The sequence below is a fragment of the Taudactylus pleione genome, unplaced genomic scaffold, assembly GCF_031769625.1.
Source record: "Taudactylus pleione unplaced genomic scaffold, aTauple2 ptg000556l, whole genome shotgun sequence".
NCBI classification, from domain to species: Eukaryota; Metazoa; Chordata; class Amphibia; order Anura; family Myobatrachidae; genus Taudactylus; species Taudactylus pleione.
The window spans coordinates 20,454,937-20,474,172 of NW_028284958.1; the positions used below are offsets into that span (position 1 = coordinate 20,454,937).

Consider the following 19,236-nt stretch of genomic DNA (forward strand, 5'->3'; position numbering starts at 1 on the left):
CAGCAGCCACTCCTTGGTCCAGCATGCTCTCCTCCTCCTTCACTGGGCCCTCTCCTGGATCACCTTGATCCCAGCATAGATGACCAACACTCTATACCGGTGGTTCGCAAACTCGGTCCTCAGCACCCCACACAGGTTATGTTTTCCAGGTCACCCAGCAGGAGCACAGGTGTAGCCATTACTCACTGACATATTTTAAAAGATCCACAGGTGGTTATAATTATTTTAATTTTGATTATGTGAAGAGACCTGGAAAACATGCACTGTATGAGTCCTGAGGACAGAGTTTGAGAACCTGTGCTCTATACCGATAGGGATCCATCAGCACAGAATTCAGGAACAGGATAGAATGTAGTTAGCACACACTTGCAGGTAGAACACACTCTGTAAAAGGCAAGCCAAATACAAAGCAGAGCACAGTGGCAATGTACAGGATTCAGCAGGTATACACCTAGCCTCACTAGTAGCAGAGCAGAATGTGCACAGAGTTGAAATGGCGCCTGCTTTTTATACCCCCTAGCTAGCACTGCCCCCATTATTTAAATTTCCAACCAACCGTGAAGATCCTTGTGTGTTGTTTGGTGAACTCACGATCTATCGTGGGATCGTTTATCAAATTGGCAGCTTTTCAGACCAAATCGTGCCCACGACTGCCGGGGAGCTCCCGGGGAGAGTTCAAAGGAAATCGTACACGATGTTGGATCATGAACACATCGAAAAGTGTGTAGGCACCTTAAGTGTATTTGTTGCTTGTCCTACAGAGAATTCCAAGTACACATTGAATCAGTGGTTCCCAAACTGTATGCCGTGGCACCCTGGGGTGCCTCGGGAAAGTTGCAAGGGTGCCTCAGCCTGGTGGTCCAGCACCAAATCAAATAATTTATGGTCAATGTAATGTAAATTTGAGGACATACAGAAGTGCAAACCTGTCCACCACCACATAACTGGACCTAAGGATTACAGGTGAGCACAATTTAGTTAATAATTTCTTTCTCTGAATTTCTCATTAACAAACTTTTGGCCTAGGGGTGCCTTGAAAACAATACTGATACTCTAGGGTGCCGTGATTCCAAAAAGTTTGGGAACCACTGCATTGAAGAAAGATTTACTATATACTAATACACAGGTTCTCAAACTCAGTCTTCAGGACCCCAAACAGTGCATGTTTTCCAGGTCTCCACACAAAATCACAAGTTAAGCAATTATCTCCACCTGTGGATGTTTTAAAATGTGTCAGTGAGTAATGAATACACCTGTGCACCTGCTGGGTGACCTGTAAAACGTGACCTGTATGGGGTCCTGAGGACAGAGTTTGAGAACCTCTGTACTAATACAAAAACTGGCAAGCGCAGCCTGTTCCTGCTCAAGGCAATGGCAACACAGAGTAACTGCTCATTCATTTCAGGATATGTTTACACCTCATAGTGCCCTAAGCCATTATAGAAGATGCTACCCCCATCTCTTCTAACTCCACCTATGACACTCCAAACAGGCTACTACCAGTTTAGGTCCAACCACAGCTTGGCCACTGTCATGATTAATAAAACAGTTAACAAAACAGTTAACAAAAATCGATTAATGGAGATTGGTTAGGGGGTTAAATTAAAATCCAGTAAGGCTGAAAGGCCTGCAATTACTTTCCTAAAGATAAAACACAAAAATCACACAAAGAACAAAATATACATGTTCATTGCCATAAGGCACACATGGGAGAGCAGAAGCCTAGCACCTATAGTGCAGATTGTAATTAGGTCTTAGGAGTCTCTACATATCCATTTTATTCATTCTTTTGATATTCATTCTAAAACTTGATTGCATTGAATATTATTTTCTTTGCATTCTGGGGTTTGTGCAGGGGCGTATCTATAATGGGTGCAGGGTGTGCGGTGCACACGGGCCCCCGGATCCAGGGGGGGCCCGCAACGCACACCCGGCAATCATTATCTAAAACTTGCCTCTCTAAGGTCCCGCGTCGATTGTCTCAGTGCTGCGCAAAACGCCGTTAAATGGCCACCCCTGCCATTTTCTGGTATTTTGCGCATGCGCAGCGAAGAAATCCCCGGCGATCTGCGTACGTGCAGTAGACTCTGGGCACACTCTAGTGCCCAGAGTCTTTTGATACTGTGGTGGCCGGCCAGCTGCGTTAGTCGGCTGCTGCAGAGATAGGAGGGGGCCCCGGACGGGGAATGTACATGGGCCCCCTCCTCTCTTAAGACGCCCTTGGGTTTGTGGTACATTTTTACTATGTGTCAATACTTAATTTGATTCTCATTATTCTTGCAACATATGTGTCCTATGTAAATACTTAATTCTTAGGTGTGCGAGTCATGAGTGTCCCTTATACGAGTAATTACTAACCATTGCTATACTCCAGGGGTGTACCACCAGTGCTTTTGAAATTTACTAGATAGGATTATTGAGTACTTACGGTTAGAATAGGTAAATTGATGGTCAGTACACGGTGTATGAACCTCTCCCTGTTTCCTTTACAACTAATGGACACTCTAGGGCTAGGCCAACTTCCTCCATCTAGCCCAGACATAAAATTATTAGCCACCACCTGCTGATACCTTACATGATTAGCCTTCACATTACATAAAGAATCCCACACCAAACGCCATAATACATAAGTACTCGATTACATTCTATTAATTGCCTCTTTAAATAATATTAATGCTCCACCATTACATGTACCTGATCTGCAGCAACTGAATGTTATGGGAAGCAGACTTCTCTATTTGGCTCATGCCTGGCCCTTGTCTCTGCACACCATGTAGGAGATATGAGGAGTAGTAGGAATGGAGATGAGTGGTATGCCACCAGGGAGGAGCGGATCAGGCCCTTCCTTGACTACCCTTGTGACCTCAATGCTAGGGTTAGCCCAATAAATTGCTGAGCCCATGATACGGCCCAGGTGTGTGCCCTCTACCCCGCACCATTAGAACCAGCGCTGTGGGTGCTTTAGCACCCCCAATATATTTGCTGCATGCAGTTATGTCTATGCATAGCATTTTTTTTTGTCAATGGTGGATGTAATGTGAGCACTCCCAATAATTGTAAATTGGCTCCAATGCCCTGCACCCCAGATGACTACAGATTACATAACATGCCTCAAGCCATGAAAAATTTCCATGAGGCAGTTTACTATGTACACTAGTGCTGTGTGCAAGGACACAGGTCAATCAGACTGATGATACTGTTTCAGTATCAGCACTTCTGACTCTGCGGCACAAACTATTTCTATTTATTAGTATATCGGGCCCCATCAGATGGCACAAAACTGGAATTTACAAACGTTATAAAACCATTCTTCTACACATATATAAACCATTTTAAAAGTATTTTTCTAACGTTATGTAACGAGGACTGAATGCGCAGCTGCCTCTGTATGGTGATCATGTCCTTGTCAGTTGTCTCTCCCTCCTAGGAACTTTAGTGCGGCGTCTTCTGTTTCCTCTGGAAGATTTTTACAAGCGCGCGCGTCCCATTTCAAAGATGGCGGCTCCCAGTGACTGCCCCGGTGTTGGGAAAGGTTGCGATGTCTGATGAATCTGCTTTGCTGGAGGCTTTATGCAGGAGCAACCATGGTTCTATGTAACCCGAGCTGGAGGGCGCTGGTCAGGACAGGGCGCTTCTGCACATCGGTTATCCGTGTGCAGGGGGCACATAACACAGCCGGGTATGTGCCAGTTAGTGGCAGGTCCCGGGATACCCTGGCTGTGGAGAATGCAGAGCTACCTGATGGGGAGATAGTAGGACAGCTGCTGGGCAGTGATGGGTGTAACAATACAGGACACTGGACTGGGGGGTGTAAAGGAGTAATGAGTTGCAGGTCATGGACAGTCTCCAGGAGACAGCTATGGCGGAGATGTGTCACCCAAGAGGGAGGCATGACATTTCTAAGTCCTCAGAGGCGAGCCCTCTGTACCTGTGCAATAAGGAGGGGGCAGTGTCTGACTGATGGGACAAGTTACTGCTATACCCTCACAGTAAGACCTCAGAAGAAGATTCATGCCTTGCAGTGTTATGGTGGCCCTCATGGACAGTCACTGAGAGACCATTCCTGTTGTCAGACACACAGGCCGCACCCACCATTCAATGTCATGTTTTTTGGAACCGATGAGTTTGCCCTGGAATCTCTTAAAATTCTTCATAGATGCAGGTAAAATATGGTTATAGTAGTCAGAATGCCTCTAGCAAACACGAATCAAAGAAAGGAAAAAAAAACAACCTATATATCCTCTCACATGTGCTTGCATGTCAACACTTTACTTTGTGGCTCGATTCAATTCAGTGCGATTTCAATAGCTGGGGGAGTTCCCAGAGCTATTTATTTGTCTGTGCTGTAAACGATTAGAGGATTTTTGCTTGCGCCCTCCTGAGGTGTGAGCAGAAATCTGACTAAACTCCAGGATTAAGGCTTGGTAATTGCAGGGCGCAATGGGGACAATTAGCGCAGGAAACTCCTTCCGCGCTATTCAAATCACGCTGAATTGAATCGCCCCCATTTCAAAGTCTACTATTGTTTTTGAACTGTGATAATATTCTTGCTGGGGAGAGGTGGGGGTGTTAGGCAGTCTGATAACATTTCTAATTATAAAAATTGTCAAAAAATAATAATAGGTCAGTGCATTATAAATAAGAAGATGCTAATAGTACCAATGCTCCCTTGCTGTGGAGCTCAAGTAGAGTTAGACTCCTTTTCGGTAATATGCAGTTGGAAAAATAAATATATAAATAACAGTACATATGAGTTGGGTGCATCTCAAGATTGTCTAGTGCTACACTTATCTGGCATCTACTGTATGTATAATGCAGGCTATAGCTGGTTGGTTATGAGATGCTGACGGTTAGAATACTGACACTGGCTTCCTGACATTCAGAATACTGACACATTTGTTTTAAGTATTATAACTCATGCCCTAACCCACCTCTACCCTCCTGCAGCCTAACCCTCCACCAAGTGCCTAACCATAATACATTCCTCCTCAATCTGTCGGTATTCTGACAGTTGTGATGATGATGTTGGTATTGTGACCGTCGGCATCCTGACTGTCGGGATATCGACCACATCCCACTCAGAGACTCTGAACTGAATTAATTAATACTTTTTTTCTAATGTATATTGTGTGCACATTGCTAATGGGGGCTCATATAATAGTTATAGCTACCGGTTAGGACAAAATGATGTACAGTAGTTACGGCAGCATGGCTGGTGCAGTGGTTGGCTTTACTGCCTCACAGCCGCCTCATGAGCTCAAATCTTGGCTAAGGTACAATCTAAGTGGAGTCTGTGTGGGGTTCTTCTGGGTGCTCTGGTTCCCTCCCACACTCCAAAAACATAACAGTAAGATTACTGGCTTCTGACAAAAAAAAGAAACACTAGTGTGTGTGTGTGTGCCAATGTAGTAGGACAGGGACTGATATAAATGTCTTAAATATGTGCGCTATATGAATAACTGTTAATAAATAATAATAATAAATACTTGAACACTAGTCAGTAAAACAGAACACATGGATTTTGATTTAACCGGGATTAACAGGTAAACTAAAATGTTTAATGGCAAAACTGTTTAGCTTCGGTTCTGTGATTTCTTCAGGGGAGAATTTCTACATGCTAATTTGCATATATGGAATCTGTGATGATTGTAGTTTACATTTACAGTGTTAAGTATCAATATATGTGTATTTGGTAAGTAGTATTATTGATTTGTAACTTTTTCTTGTTTTTTTATCTTTGCGTGGACAAAACAGTACGGTACAAGAGGCAGTAGTAGGACGTCTAGAGGTGGTTTCTCTGCCATCTTTACTGCGGACGGGTTTTCCAGTAGCGAATTATGCAGCTGCCCATGGGATACCCATCCATGAGTGGCCTGATACTGACCAGTGTAACCAGTTTGACGTTGGAGTGGTGGCATCGTTTGGGCGACTTCTTCGTGAAGACCTCATTTTAAAATTCCCTTAGTAGGTAAATTACAATGTATAATTTATATTGACTCCTCTGTCAGAGCCTTTGCTGATTGTATGTGTTTATTTCAGTGGCATCCTGAATGTACACCCCAGCCTCCTTCCCAGGTGGCGAGGACCAGCGCCCTTAATCCATACTGTACTCAATGGGGATAAGAACACTGGAGTCACAATCATGCAGATTAGACCAAAGAGGTACAGTTCAGAGCAGTGCTTTCGCAAAGCTTGTTTATTTTAATAAAAATGATGAAATCTATAGTGGGCAAAATAACAAAGAAGTGACTATCAGCTGTGAGGAACAGATATATGCCAAATCCCTTCTTGTATTTAAAAGTAAATTGAATATATTTTAATTACTGAAAGGCTGAAACTCTCAGGATTTGGCTGGATAACTCTGGTGTAGAAGATCATTTTGGTCTGGGCATGTTTAGAAGGGCAGCAGTCTGAGCTATTTTATATTGATGAAGATTAAGCTATATAGTTTGTTATAAAAAATAGTCATTGGTGTGGAAAGGGTTATTTAAATTGACAGTGCCCTTATTTACCTTAAATTGCATCTAACGTCTGCAGAGTAGAGGAATCCATTCTGTAAACTGAACTAATAATCATGACAATGAGCCTTTTCGATTCACTGCACTAGGTACACTCATAAATTACAATATACGAGGGCTAATTGAAAAGTAATGAGACTGATTTTATTATTCAGAATCAGATGACTCCACAGGATCTGAACATTTTTATATTTCAGAGTAGCGTCCTCCACATTCAATACATTTTTTGCAGAGTTTCAACAATAATTCAAAGACGTTCAGTAGACTGTTTTGTGACATCATTTTTAGTGTTGCAGGTGTGGCATTTTCCACTTCATCATCTGAGAACTTCTTTCCGCGCAGTTGTTTTTTTTTAGGGTTGGGAATGCCCAGAAATCACAGGGCACTAAGTCCGGGCTATATGGAGGGTCTTCCAGTGCTGTCCCATTGGTCAGGAATTGTCTTGGTGCAAAAACTACTGTTTCTTCAGCAAATGTGGTCTTTTCTTCCTCATGGCTCTACGCAAATGGGTTTTTAGGGCGTTTGCATAGTAGTCACCATTAATTGTCTGTCCACGGGGAACCAAGTGCTGTAGGATCATACCATGCGCATCAAAGACCAGCAGAAGCTTGACTTTACACGCCAAAGGAGTCAAATGGATTTTTTTGGGCAGAGTCGAATTCGCGTGTTTCCATACACTGGACTGTTGTTTGCATTCCAGATCATACTGACGAATCCACGATACGTCACAATCGATATCGGGAATCCTCTCTGACATTCGATCGGTGTTCTTGCACGATTCAGCTCGTCGTCGCATCTGCTCTTCTGTGAGATTTCTGGGTACCCACCTGGCACACACACAATGCATTTTCGGTTCTTTTGTAACAATATGCTGAATCTGTTCGAATGAGATGCCAAGTGAAGCAGAAAGTTTGCGTAAAGTTAAGCTTCTGTCATTTTGCAACATGTCCGCAGCTTTGGCAATGTTGACATCTGTAACAGTGGTGGATGGTCTCCCAGAAAACGCTTTGTCAGTCACTCTCATATTACCGTCTTTAAAGTGCTTCCACCAACGAAATACTGCAGCACGGCTAATTATTTCTCCACCGTATGTTTGCCAAAACATTTCATGAGTTTAATTTTTGCTTTTTCCAAGTTTAGCACAAAATTCAATCACACATCTCTGACATAATCTCACAGACACGTCTTCCACATCCACCATGACGAAACGTACGAAGATCTTCCACTCGCTGTGACCAAACAAAGACTACTACGGCAGCCCAACTGCAGGTTCAGACACATCGATGTATGAGCTTCACAATAACCAGCATAGCGTTACCACGTCTACCTATGAGACAGAAAAACCGAGGCAGTCTCATTACTTTTCAATCAGCCCTCGTATATGTTATTTATTTACTGTATGTATCTGCTTCCCAATGAAAAACATGAAGCTCAAGTAAAATAAAATACTCAGTTTACTGATGCAGTATCATAAAAAGTATATATCAATAAAAAAAATGCAACAATGAAAAAAAACAAGACATAAATTTTATGCTGCAGACTCCACTTTGCATATGTAGAATCCAATATACTGTAATGTGCTTATGATAATTAGTCTATATGTCCTCAATAAGCACAATGACTAATTGGATCTATCAGCAGTTGTGATATAAGCGTTGTGCAGTACTTACTCCCAAATACTAAATAGTCTTGGTCCAGAGTTACTAAAAGGTAAACTGGTCATCCTCCGTAATAATGTAGCAATTGGCTGGGAACGTAAGTATTACCTTGGATGGTATACGGCTAATTCACTCCTGATGCACTGTGGTACTTGTTGTACTGTTAATGATTGCTATAAGGCAGCCCTATAGCCTCAAAAGGACTGTAAAAGCTCTGTGAGTTGTGCCGATGGGTCACAGTATCTCCAGCCTGCGGCACTTCTGCATGTGTGTATCTGGAAACCGCTGTTGGGTGAGAGATGGGCACTGCTATACTGACACTTCTCAGACCGCTCCGGACTGAGTCAGGAAGAAAGGCGATATGAAGTGAAGCATTGTGTGTAATGAGCAGGTGCACACTGAGAAGCAGGGTACTGACATCATTGCATTTAATCTCCGAGGCAATGGAAACTTTTTCAAGACTCCCTGCAAGCGTAGTGGGTGCCGCATTTCTCCTTTAAGCAGGGATTCGCCTTTTTGTGCTTAATTAAACTTTAATCATATTAACTACATATTAAAAACATTTTATTAGCAATGACACCAATGAGGAGCCATGATACCAGATAAGTCATGACCTACCTTTTGATGAGTATTGGATCATCACACAAAATGGCTTCCTTTACTGGATGTAGGTAGCAGGTGCATGTCATATTGTTATTTATAATAAAACAAAGGGTCCATATCACTTCACATATATAGAGATAAAGTGCAACAATTACAGGATATACAGTGCAAAATATTTAAAATATAGACACGCTAGAAAATGTACAAACAATGTTATGCATATACAGCCAATGTAACCATAAAGCCTGTTCTGGCTGAAACCTGTACCCTACTAGATAGGTGCAGTATACAGGCACAGGGTCACTGTAAACATGGGGGAGGAGATTAGGGAAAAGCGAGGGAAGGGAGAAAACATGAGGGAATAAGGGCCTGTCCGTGAGAGTTTACAATCTATAGAAATAGCAGGGAAGGTCCTGCACAGTGCTCAGGATGTAAGGGACTAGGAGAGGAATCAGATGATTCCAGTCCAGCAGACATTGGTATTCTAGGTATGATTTTTGGAATGGTGACAATTGATGATGGAGGGAAAAAATCCAACCTTAGTTTCTTATATACTCTGTGATCAGTGGGTCAATTACTTAGTATTAGATCCTTATTGATTCATTTGGATCACAGGAATGAGTGGAATGTAGATTCTGGATTTTTATGGCCTCCTGGCATTGATGGCTTTATATGACTATGTACAAGCATCTTACGGTTTTATTGTGTATAGTAACATTCATTTTGTGATTTAGGTTTGATGTGGGTCCTATAGTGATGCAGAAAACATTCCCTGTGCCACCCAATTGCACTTCTAAGGAACTAGAAGCCATTCTGTCCAAGCATGGGGCGGAAATTGTAAGTGGTCTCATATGAGGGGATGGGTTGTGACAGGAATCCTACCCTAACACTGACCCTGTCTGTCCTCTCGCTGTCTTTCTCAGCTTATATCTGTTTTGAAAAATTTGCCTGAATGTTTGCGGTTCGCTACAGACCAGCCGACAGAAGGAGTAACGTTCGGTAGGTGATGTGAGTCTTCTAGCATCCTTTTCAGCGATTGTATTATGGAAATGTGAATGTTGCCACTTTAGTTTCCTAAAGCGCACAATTCTAATTCCTACTTCAGATAATGAACCCTGCAGATAAAGGCTGTGAATAATATAACAAGTATACATCACTGACATTATAGAGGTTCTGAAACTGCTAGATTTGTTGGTTTCCTTATTACTCTTATGTTCTCTTCAGCACCCAAGATGTCCGCTGCGTTGAGCTGTGTCAGGTGGGAGGAGCAGACTCCGGAACAAATTATACGTTTAGAACGCGCTATTGGATTTGCGGTAAACTGCTCACAGCCATGTTCGTAAAACAGTGTGTAAGGTGTTCCGTTACATTTGTTGTACATTCAGTCCTCATTTCATTTATAGGAATGATTGCGTTGCAGCAGGAATGCAGCAAGAAATAGGTTATGGTTTTTATGATTCATGAGATGTATGTGGTGATCGGTCATCCTAACAAGAGAATCACTCTTAGCAAAATGTGTAACAGCTGGAGAAGTGAGTCAGGGAGTGGAAAATGTCTGTAGATCAGTGGTTCTCATACTCTGTCCTCAGGACCCCACACAGTTCACGTTTTCCAGGCCACCCAGCAGGTGCACAGGTGTAGTCATTACTCACTGACACATTTTAAAAGAGCCACAGGTGGAGCTAATTATTTCACTTGTGATTCTGTGGGGTGACCTGGAAAACACGCACTGTTTGGGGTCCCGAGGACCCAGTTTGAGCACCTGTGCTGTAGATTATTCAAGCCTGTATGGTACATTATCAAGATGGTTCTATTATTGCAACATGTGAGAGTAAATTATACTTCTGCTTTTTCATATTATGAGAGTGGACTCTTAATGGATGCAGATAGAATTGATGTTTGTCCAGCTACTAACAGGTGGACTGGTTGAGCCATTATTTCTTAAAAGCAATGTACAAAAGTGACAATGAACCAATGTGGATTAAAAATCCAATAGCTAGAATGTAAGGAATGGTCACCTTTGTGGAAAATATTAATATAGCAGCTTATTTTATACCAGTACTTGTCTACAGATAATCTTTGAACATTATTTGCTGCCTCCCAGCAAATGACATATGTTCCTTATTAGTATTGACACTTATTCGTCAAGTTAATTTACCTGCATTTGATTAAAGTTGTGCATGTGTGTTCTTCACTTATTCTAGATGCCACTTCAGGCTGTATGGAAGGATAAACCCATTAAACTTCTCAACGTCATAGAAGTTCCTGATTCGCTAATTACTTCAGGTATGAGTGTATGCGGTTTGGAATAAAATTTTGCAATACATCAGCATTTCAATCACACATCAACAGCAGTTATGACAAAATCACTATATGTAATGTTGGATACTTATGCTGGGTACACACTAAACAATGTATACCCCGAATGATCTTGTTCGCGACGGGACCCGGTGGGAGTCCCCGCATTGGCAAGTGCATACATACTTGCTGATGCCGGGAATTACGGCGGGGGCCATGCTGCTGGGCCTCCGGTGACAATATCGCTCTTTGGACCTGCATGCCGGTCTGACGGACAATGCACATCGTTAGCGACATAGCTGTTACTGGCCGATATGTCGTCCGATCCGCCGGATCGGATGACATATCGTCTAGTGTGTACCCAGCTCCACTATCACATGCCAAGCACAGAATAGCCCGGGAAGTGAAGCATAATCCAGAGCGTAGGAAATATGGCTGATTAGTTGTTGTGGGACTACAATTGCCAGAATTCTTAGCTAGAGGCTTTCAGCGTATTCTAAAGCTGGCCACACATCTAAAGATTATCTGTCCAACCAGCCAACTAGTTGATTGATTGGAATGAAAATCTCGTAAGGAATGAAAGCAAAAGACAATCAGCAATTTGCTCCCAAACGCCGTAAAATGAACGAAACATGTTGTTTGAACAAATTGTTTAGATCAAACATTTAACAAACTTGTCTGAACAACCATTTTCATCTGTCTTCTTGCCTTTAGGAGCAAATTGCTGATCATCAGTTACTCCCATCCGTTACCAGATTTTCATTCCCACCAATCAACAAGTTGGCTGGTTGGATGTAAGTTGGTCTAGTGTGTGGCCAGCTTAAGCCTTGTACCTGAAGAGTTAAGCTAGTTGATTAGTTGGAATGAAAATCTGGTAATGTATGGGAGTAAATGATGATCAGCAATTTGCTCCTAAATGCCAGAAAACAGATGAAAATGGTCATCAGACAAGTTTGTTAAATGTTTGATCTAGACCACAGGTTCTCAAACTCGGTCCTCAGGACCCCAAACAGTGCATGTTTTCCATGTCTCCACACTGAATCAAGTGAAATAATTAGCTCCACGTGTGGACCTTTTAAAATGTGTAATTGAGTAATGATTACACCTGTGCACCTGCTGGGTGACCTGCAAAACGTGAACTGTGTGGGGTCCTGAGGACCGAGTTTGAGAACCACTGATCTAGACAATATTGTCCATTTTCCGGCGTCTGGGAGCAAATTGCTGATTGTCATTTGCTTTCGTACCTTACCATATTTTCATTCCAACCAATCAACTAGTTGGATGGTTGGACAGAAAATGTTGACGTGAGTATGCAGCTTTACAGGTTGTCTATCTCTGATATTTTGTGAGATAAAGAATGGCTGGAAGCACTTCACAGCCTAACATAGACTTTCCCCTCGCTTATAAGCCACATAAAGATACACCCTATATCAGAGATTACCAAAGTTTGCTATTACAGTCCAGGTTTTAAGGATATCCATGTGTCCAGATGGTTAAATCAAATTGACTGAGGTACTAAGTAAGTCACCTGTACTTAAGTATGGATGTTCTTAAAACCTGAACTGTAATGGCAGAGTTTGTGAAGCTCTGCCTCATATACTTATTACGTTAGCCAGGTTTATCCTAAATATGCCACAAGCATACAATGAAACAGGCACTTGTACATATTTTATGACCTGCTTTCCTGTATATTACACTATTGACAAAATATACTATAATTCCTGAATGGCCAGATGCAGATAACTTCTTATACTAGGGAAATGTATTTGGTCATACTGAATATTACAAGAATATAGCATCACAAGGATTGCTCAAGTAAAATCCCATTGGGTCCACACCTAGAAAAGCCAAGATGGCATATCTGTCTGTCTGTATGGCGAGAGTCGGTAAATCACTTAAAACATGGTTCTTCATCTATTACCCCAAACCTAGCTTCAGCTGCTCAGTGGCACCCCCTTGCTTCTGACTGCCCGGAGTTGGGTTTGCACATTGTTTGGCAGTCAGAAAGACGGCCAAGAGGAGCAGAGGCAGCAAGGACCTACCCTCATCTTCCATGTGCTTGCATGCAAATAGCCTGCGCCAGCTTGAGCCGCAAACATTCTGCAGTGAAGGAAGCAGCGTTTTGAACAGCCTCAGCGGTTCCTGGGTCTCCCTACCTCCAGAATCAGGCCTGTTCACCCTCATCCCTCTCTCTACTGTTAGTTGGGGCACCAGAGACACTAGCTGGTAGGGTGTGCATTCACCATACTGTGACTTTTTTTTTTTTATCCGTATATGCTGCAATTTGGGCTTTTCTGCATTATTATTATCCGATTACTGTTCCCACTGTGGAGCTATATATATTTTTTCCTTGTCCACTGTCTATATCTCTGCGCATGCCCTCTCTCTACCCCTTCTAAAACACATTAAGTGGGAACAAGAGACAGTCGTCCTGGTGCCCCTGGACTGGACTTGGCAGTTGCGACACTCAGACCTCCAAGGTCTGTTGGTGGACATCCCCCCCCTGCTTTCTTTCAGATCGCCCGAATCGTCGTCCACCCCGCCTTACATCTGATGCATTTAATGGTGTGGCTGTTGAGACAGACCTCTTTAGGGTCAGGAGGATTACAAAGGCAGGTATCCTGACAATGCTAATGGCCTAGAAGATGGCTTCTGCTCAGCAATATTACTGGATTTGGTGGGTTTGTGGCGCTTGGTGTGAGGAGCATTTTCCTTCTTCCTTTCCCATCTATTGTTGTTCCTTCAGGAAGACTTTGCCACAGCATTGTGGTTGGGTTCACTTTAGGTGCCGGTGTTGGCCTTGCTCCCAGATGTTCATGCAGGGCATCCTTCATGTGCAACAGTCATTTCTTACTCCTACAAACTCTATGGGAGTTTGGTCCACTGCTTCTTGCAGGCAGATCTTTTTCAGCTTCTGGCTACAGTCAGTCTCAAGTGTCTCACATGGAACTCTGTTTTTCTCTTTGCCATTGCCTCAGTGCTCTGTATTGTTCCCCTTTTCTTGAGTTTCACAATGATAGGGCGGTGCTTTGTACACAGCCCTCCTACTTACCAGAGGTGGTTTCTAGGTTCCACATCAATCAACAGTTTGTGGTTCCAGTTTTGTTTGGTGATTGTTCTTTCCTTGAGGGCGAGGCTTGTCATTCTTTGGCTGTGGTTCGTGTCCTTTTGGACCTCCTGTGATTTGTAAGATGGATGACTTGTTCGTCCTCTGCTTCTCCAGGAGGGGTTGGCTGGCTTCGAAGAGTAGTTTTTTTAATTGGCTTTGTTCTGTTATTCGACAGGCTTACGTTGCTGAAGGCCAGCTGGTTCTTTCCGCGTCTGGGGACCAACTGTGACGGGCAACCACCTGGTCTTTCGTGCATACCTTTTGCTGGCCTGCTTTGGGATGTCCCCAGAGTCCCCCAGTGGAAGTAGGAGAAAATAGGTTGTTTTGTACTTACCAGTAAAATCCCTATATCGAATTCCATGGGGGACGTCCTCCCAGGATGGCAAAGTTTTGTTATTGTTTATTCCCTGTTGACTCGATGCCTGTGTTGGTTAGGGCAGAGTTTCCCAAACGCGGTATTCAAGGCATCCCAACAGTTCATGTTTTAGGGATATCCATGGTTGAGCACAGGTGGTTAAATCAAATTGACTGAGGTACTAATTAAGTCGCCTGTGGTCAAGCATGGATATTCTTAAAACCTGGACTGTTAAGCTGGCCACACATCTAAAGATTATCTGTCCAACCATCCACCTAGTTGATTGGTTGGAATGAAAATCTGGTAAGGTATGAAAGCAAATGAAAATCATCAATTTGCTCCCAAACGCCAGAAAATGGACAAAAACTGTTTTGAACAAATTGTTTAGATCACACATTTAAAAAAAACTTGTCTGAACGTCCATTTTCATCTGTTTTCTGGCATTTAGGAGCAAATTGCTGAGAATCAATTACTCCCATACATTACCAGATTTTCATTCCAACCAATCAACTAGTTGGCTGGTTGGACAGAATCTTTTGATGTGTGGCCAGCTTTAGGGTGCCTTGAGGACTGAGTTTGGGAACCTCTGGGTTAGGAGATACTTTACTTCTGTCTCTTCTTGGGCTTGGTTAAACTTAACTGAGTCAGGTGGGTTATAGAGGGGGAGGAACCCAGTCAAAAACTATTTAAATGGTCAGTCTCCACTTACCAACATCTATACCCCAGAGTCCCCCATGGAATCGGAGAAAGGGATTTTACTGGCAAGTACAAAAATCCTTTTTTTAATAAATGTTCTCAAAACTATTTAAAATAAAAAGGACTTGGGTGGATGACTGCAGGATATGTTACCATTGTTCAGAGCAGGGATTCCAAACCATGGTCCTCAAGGCACACTAACAGTCCAGGTTTTAAGGATAGCCATACTTCACTGACTATTTTTTTTTCCAAAAAACAGCTCCAACATTGTCTTTTTATGAGTGTATTAGGTGAGGAACATCCATTTTAATTTTATCCAAAATGGTTTCATTAAAAATTTTTTTTTTAGATTTTTAAGATTTGTAAAAAAAAAAAAAAAAATTGATTCAAATAACTGAACATTGCGACGTTCAATTTTAGGTACCAGGTATGTCAGGGTCGTGAGGGGGGAGGTTAACTTACTTTTCCCCAGTGCCTGCTCAATTCTGCAGACGTTGGGTAGGGGGTCCTGCTTTGCTGACTAATCTGCAGCACAGCAGACAGGGGAAGAGAGGGTGCTGGCAAGCAGAGGGACCAGAAGGTCCCTCTGAGAGCAGCAGCCGGCCTGTTTATCTGTCTGGACGAAATTTTACTTCCAGTACAGATAAAGAACTGCCTGATGTGGACAGAAAATTACGTCCATGCCAGGCAAGTGGTTGAACACAAGTTTCTTAATTATTTTGATTTAACCATCTGTGCTCAAACATGGATATCACTAAAACCTGTACTGTTAGTGTGCCTTGAGGGCCTAGTTTGGGAAGCACTGGACTATAGCAATTACTGAAAACAAACAATGGCAGGGGTTCCCAACCACGGTCCTTAAGGCACACTAACAGTCCAGGCTTTGGGAACACCCTTGTTAAGGCGCGATAACCGGCATTCTCCGACCACACAGCGTGGTGTATTGAATAGCTGTGGGAGCTCCCTCCCGCGGCTATTCAACATCGCGTTGAATTGAATTCCCCCAGTGAAGTAAAGCTGAGAATCCCAGGATTGGTTTCTTATTAAACCAATTTTCAATGTACAATTTGTTTTCTGTAGATTTCCCCAGAGACCCAGGATCAATCTGGTATCTTCCTGGACCTCAGATCATGGCAGTACGTTGTAAGGTGAGTTCTAAAGAATATCTGCATCCCATATGATGGCATACATCTGATTATGTTACTTATCTACCTTAATGCTAATACAGAGTCAGTGTAGTCTGGGTCGGGTAAATACTGCATGTGCATAACCTATGCGTGAAACATTTATAGCGTTACTGACAACAGTCTGTTTGTGTTGGCAGGATGGCTGGGTTGGGATCAGAACAGTCATACTAAGGAAGAAAATGTCAGCTAAAGATTTTTATAATGGATATTTGCACCCCTGGTTTATGCAGAAATCCTGTATGCTGCAGGAATGCCGCTTCTATACTCTACGCCTTCCACCAAAATCCAGGACTTCACAGCAGAAACCTGTCCCTCTCCAGAACACAGGGAACTAGCACCAGAGCCGGGGACAGAGGGTAACTGTACCAGCAAGGAACAATAATCTGTGTGGGGAGATGCAGCGAAGAACACTATAAATCACTGATAATCAGGATGAATGCACTGCCCACAATATACAAGGATGACCGCTGTAACTGGGGATAGTACAGACTGAAAATAAATGTTGCCAAAATACATTTTCATTGTGTCTTCTACTCAGTAAATTTCCAATCACTTTAGGGAACTAAGAATTTTCAGTTTCCAGCAATCCCTGTAAAGTTGTTTATGTATGGAATGACCATTTCCTATGGAATCAATGATGGGATCCACTTCAATTATTACTGAAAGAAGACCCAACGTTTTTACAGTGTAATAAATGATTTCACAACCTTCAAAGCCGGCATCTGTTTAACACAAAACAGTTTAATCTAGATGAACCCAAATCGTACAACTTCTGTGTTATCAAAATTTTTATTCAACTTTTAATAAAATTTATTTTTAAAAGAAAGCAACAATATCCATTGTAATAGGCTAAAGGTGCATACACACGGTCAGATTTGTCAGATGAACGACTTGAACTACGAACGATTTTTGACTGCATTAAAATTAATGGAATCGTCCAAATCTGACTGCAAACACATCAGATATTATCTGACGAGCGGGAACGTGCATCATTCATTTGACAAACATGTCAGATTTTCCTTCAGATATGAACGATTTTTAAAACCGTTATCGTTCAGATCTGAAGAAAAATCTGACTGTGTATGCACCATAAGAATGACCTACAAATCGCCCATTACTAAGAAACGTTTCCTGTATTGCTTGTCAGTCTAGTGAGATTTGACTTTTGCGTATTATGTTGAATGTGATCTGTGTGTAGAAATCCTCAATGTGATGCATTTCATATGTACACTAACTTTTTGGCATAACAATTACATTTAGAACATAAATACATTTAAAGATTCACTCCCCAGCTCTATACACTGCCCAGCAATGTGTCCTGGTGGCTGATGTGCTGGAGAAGTAGAATGTGACTTGGTCCTTTAAAACAAAAAGCACCCAAGTGTCTGCGTCCAACTACACCACTTGCTGGATCCTTTTATGATGGCTTTACCAAGGGTAGGTACCACTGAAAGAAAGGAAGCTGCAGTTAACAAGTATACTATAGAATAGATACCGAACTGCTTCAAAAGATGCCCTGACCTCAAAAGGATGAGCTGCAAATATAGCAACCAATGTCTATTCCAACAGTTCCTTAGCAAGTAACCTTTATGGGGGCGAGTCATAAAATGCAATGGAGGGGCGATGTGAGCACCTATAACTGCACAATGTTAGGCTACCCTTTGTATGGGTTATGTGCGTACTGCCCATCGTCCTGGAACATGTGATATTACATAGAGTTTAACTGAATAGCCCTATGTGTTAATATGTTGTAATTAGGGATGTGCAGGCTCGGTTCTACTCGGTTCCGTTCGTTTTTTTTCCCCGAATCTTATTGGGTTTCAGCTGTCACGAGTTTTGGATAGCCAATAAGATTCGGTAAAAAAAAAACGAACGGAACCGAGTAGAACCGAGCCTGCACATCCCTAGTTGTAATATGTGTTTTATTACAGGTAATTTAATGAAATATTAAAGAATGAGAGTTGTGTCACAAGGCAGCTTTAAGTGCCTTTCCAGACATAAAAGCTCGAGCATTTATATAGCATTTACATTGCTGTGGTGCTGATATTTTGGAGAGGGAAAGATTCTCCACAATAACATGGGAGTGCTTAAGTAATATTTCTGAACGGAACGGGGGAAGAGTTCTCCCAACAATTCAATGTCAGCAACTGAATGCTGCCGCTTTTCTAGCGTTCAGAGAGCAGGTCTGGCACTGACCTATTGGCAAGTGCTTAGTTTACTAGTGACAGATATCGGTGAAGGTAGAATACTGCTGAACAGACTGTGTATAGCACAATTAAAAAAATAATAATTAAACAATATTCTGAAATGATGCCTTATAAGCTATGCAATTAATAAAAGTAAAAATTGGCTTATAATTGGATTCACCATGTAGTATGTTTTTACATTTGGCACTTCAACTTCCCAATAGTTTATAAAACAAGTTTGTAGTCTGTGTTAAAGTACTGAATGCCATTAAATCACTCAAGGTTGGTGTAACTTAAGCCTTTAATATTACATGTACATATAATTTATTAAGGAAAAAAAAAAAAAAACTCTCCCCTGTGCTGGCTGTTTTTTCTTACATCAGCAGATAAGATATTACCTCCTCAGACATCCCAGCTGATTTCCTGCCTTCAGTATTGAACGGAGGTTTCAGGTATCCTCTGAAATACAATGGTACCAGCTCATGGAAAGTAGATAAGCAGTCCTACGGCGATAAATGATCGTTACATTAACTTACAGTGTAGAACATATCTGTATGGACAATCTGATGTTATCTTAGTTACAATGCTTCCAGACCTTTGAATGGACGATATATCGTGTATGCCCA

General features: G+C 42.1%; 3 protein-coding genes across 8 annotated transcripts in view; 1 reads left to right on the forward strand and 2 right to left on the reverse strand.

Moving 5' to 3' along the window:
• The window catches only part of SLC51B (SLC51 subunit beta), a 50,230-nt gene extending 46,717 nt beyond the window's left edge, over positions 1-3,513 (reverse strand). The window contains exon 1 of one of the 3 annotated variants that reach the window (XM_088452736.1): positions 3,352-3,513. The gene's annotated coding sequence lies outside the window, so the exon portion shown is untranslated. Of the gene's footprint in view, positions 1-2,428; positions 2,505-2,694; positions 3,120-3,351 lie in introns of those variants that run through there. The other 2 variants (XM_088452737.1, XM_088452738.1) reach the window with 2 other exon arrangements.
• Positions 3,425-17,138, forward strand: MTFMT (mitochondrial methionyl-tRNA formyltransferase). The gene is made up of 9 exons (XM_088452729.1): positions 3,425-4,162; positions 5,755-5,964; positions 6,040-6,162; positions 9,514-9,616; positions 9,703-9,778; positions 10,004-10,095; positions 10,984-11,065; positions 16,318-16,385; positions 16,562-17,138. Exons 1-9 carry the CDS (start codon positions 3,546-3,548, stop codon positions 16,757-16,759), a joined length of 1,569 nt encoding a protein of 522 aa, XP_088308855.1. The 5' UTR covers positions 3,425-3,545; the 3' UTR covers positions 16,760-17,138.
• A 19-nt stretch (positions 17,139-17,157) lies between these two features.
• The window catches only part of LOC148481946 (uncharacterized), a 31,041-nt gene continuing 28,962 nt past the window's right edge, over positions 17,158-19,236 (reverse strand). For 3 of the 4 annotated variants that reach the window (XM_088452733.1, XM_088452731.1, XM_088452734.1), the window contains 2 exons: positions 19,009-19,113; positions 17,158-17,871 (listed from right to left, as the gene is read on the reverse strand). In XM_088452733.1, the coding sequence (XP_088308859.1) occupies positions 17,842-17,871; positions 19,009-19,113 (135 nt within the window). In that variant the 3' untranslated portion in view covers positions 17,158-17,841. The remainder of the gene's footprint in view (positions 17,872-19,008; positions 19,114-19,236) is intronic. The other variant, XM_088452732.1, reaches the window with a different exon arrangement.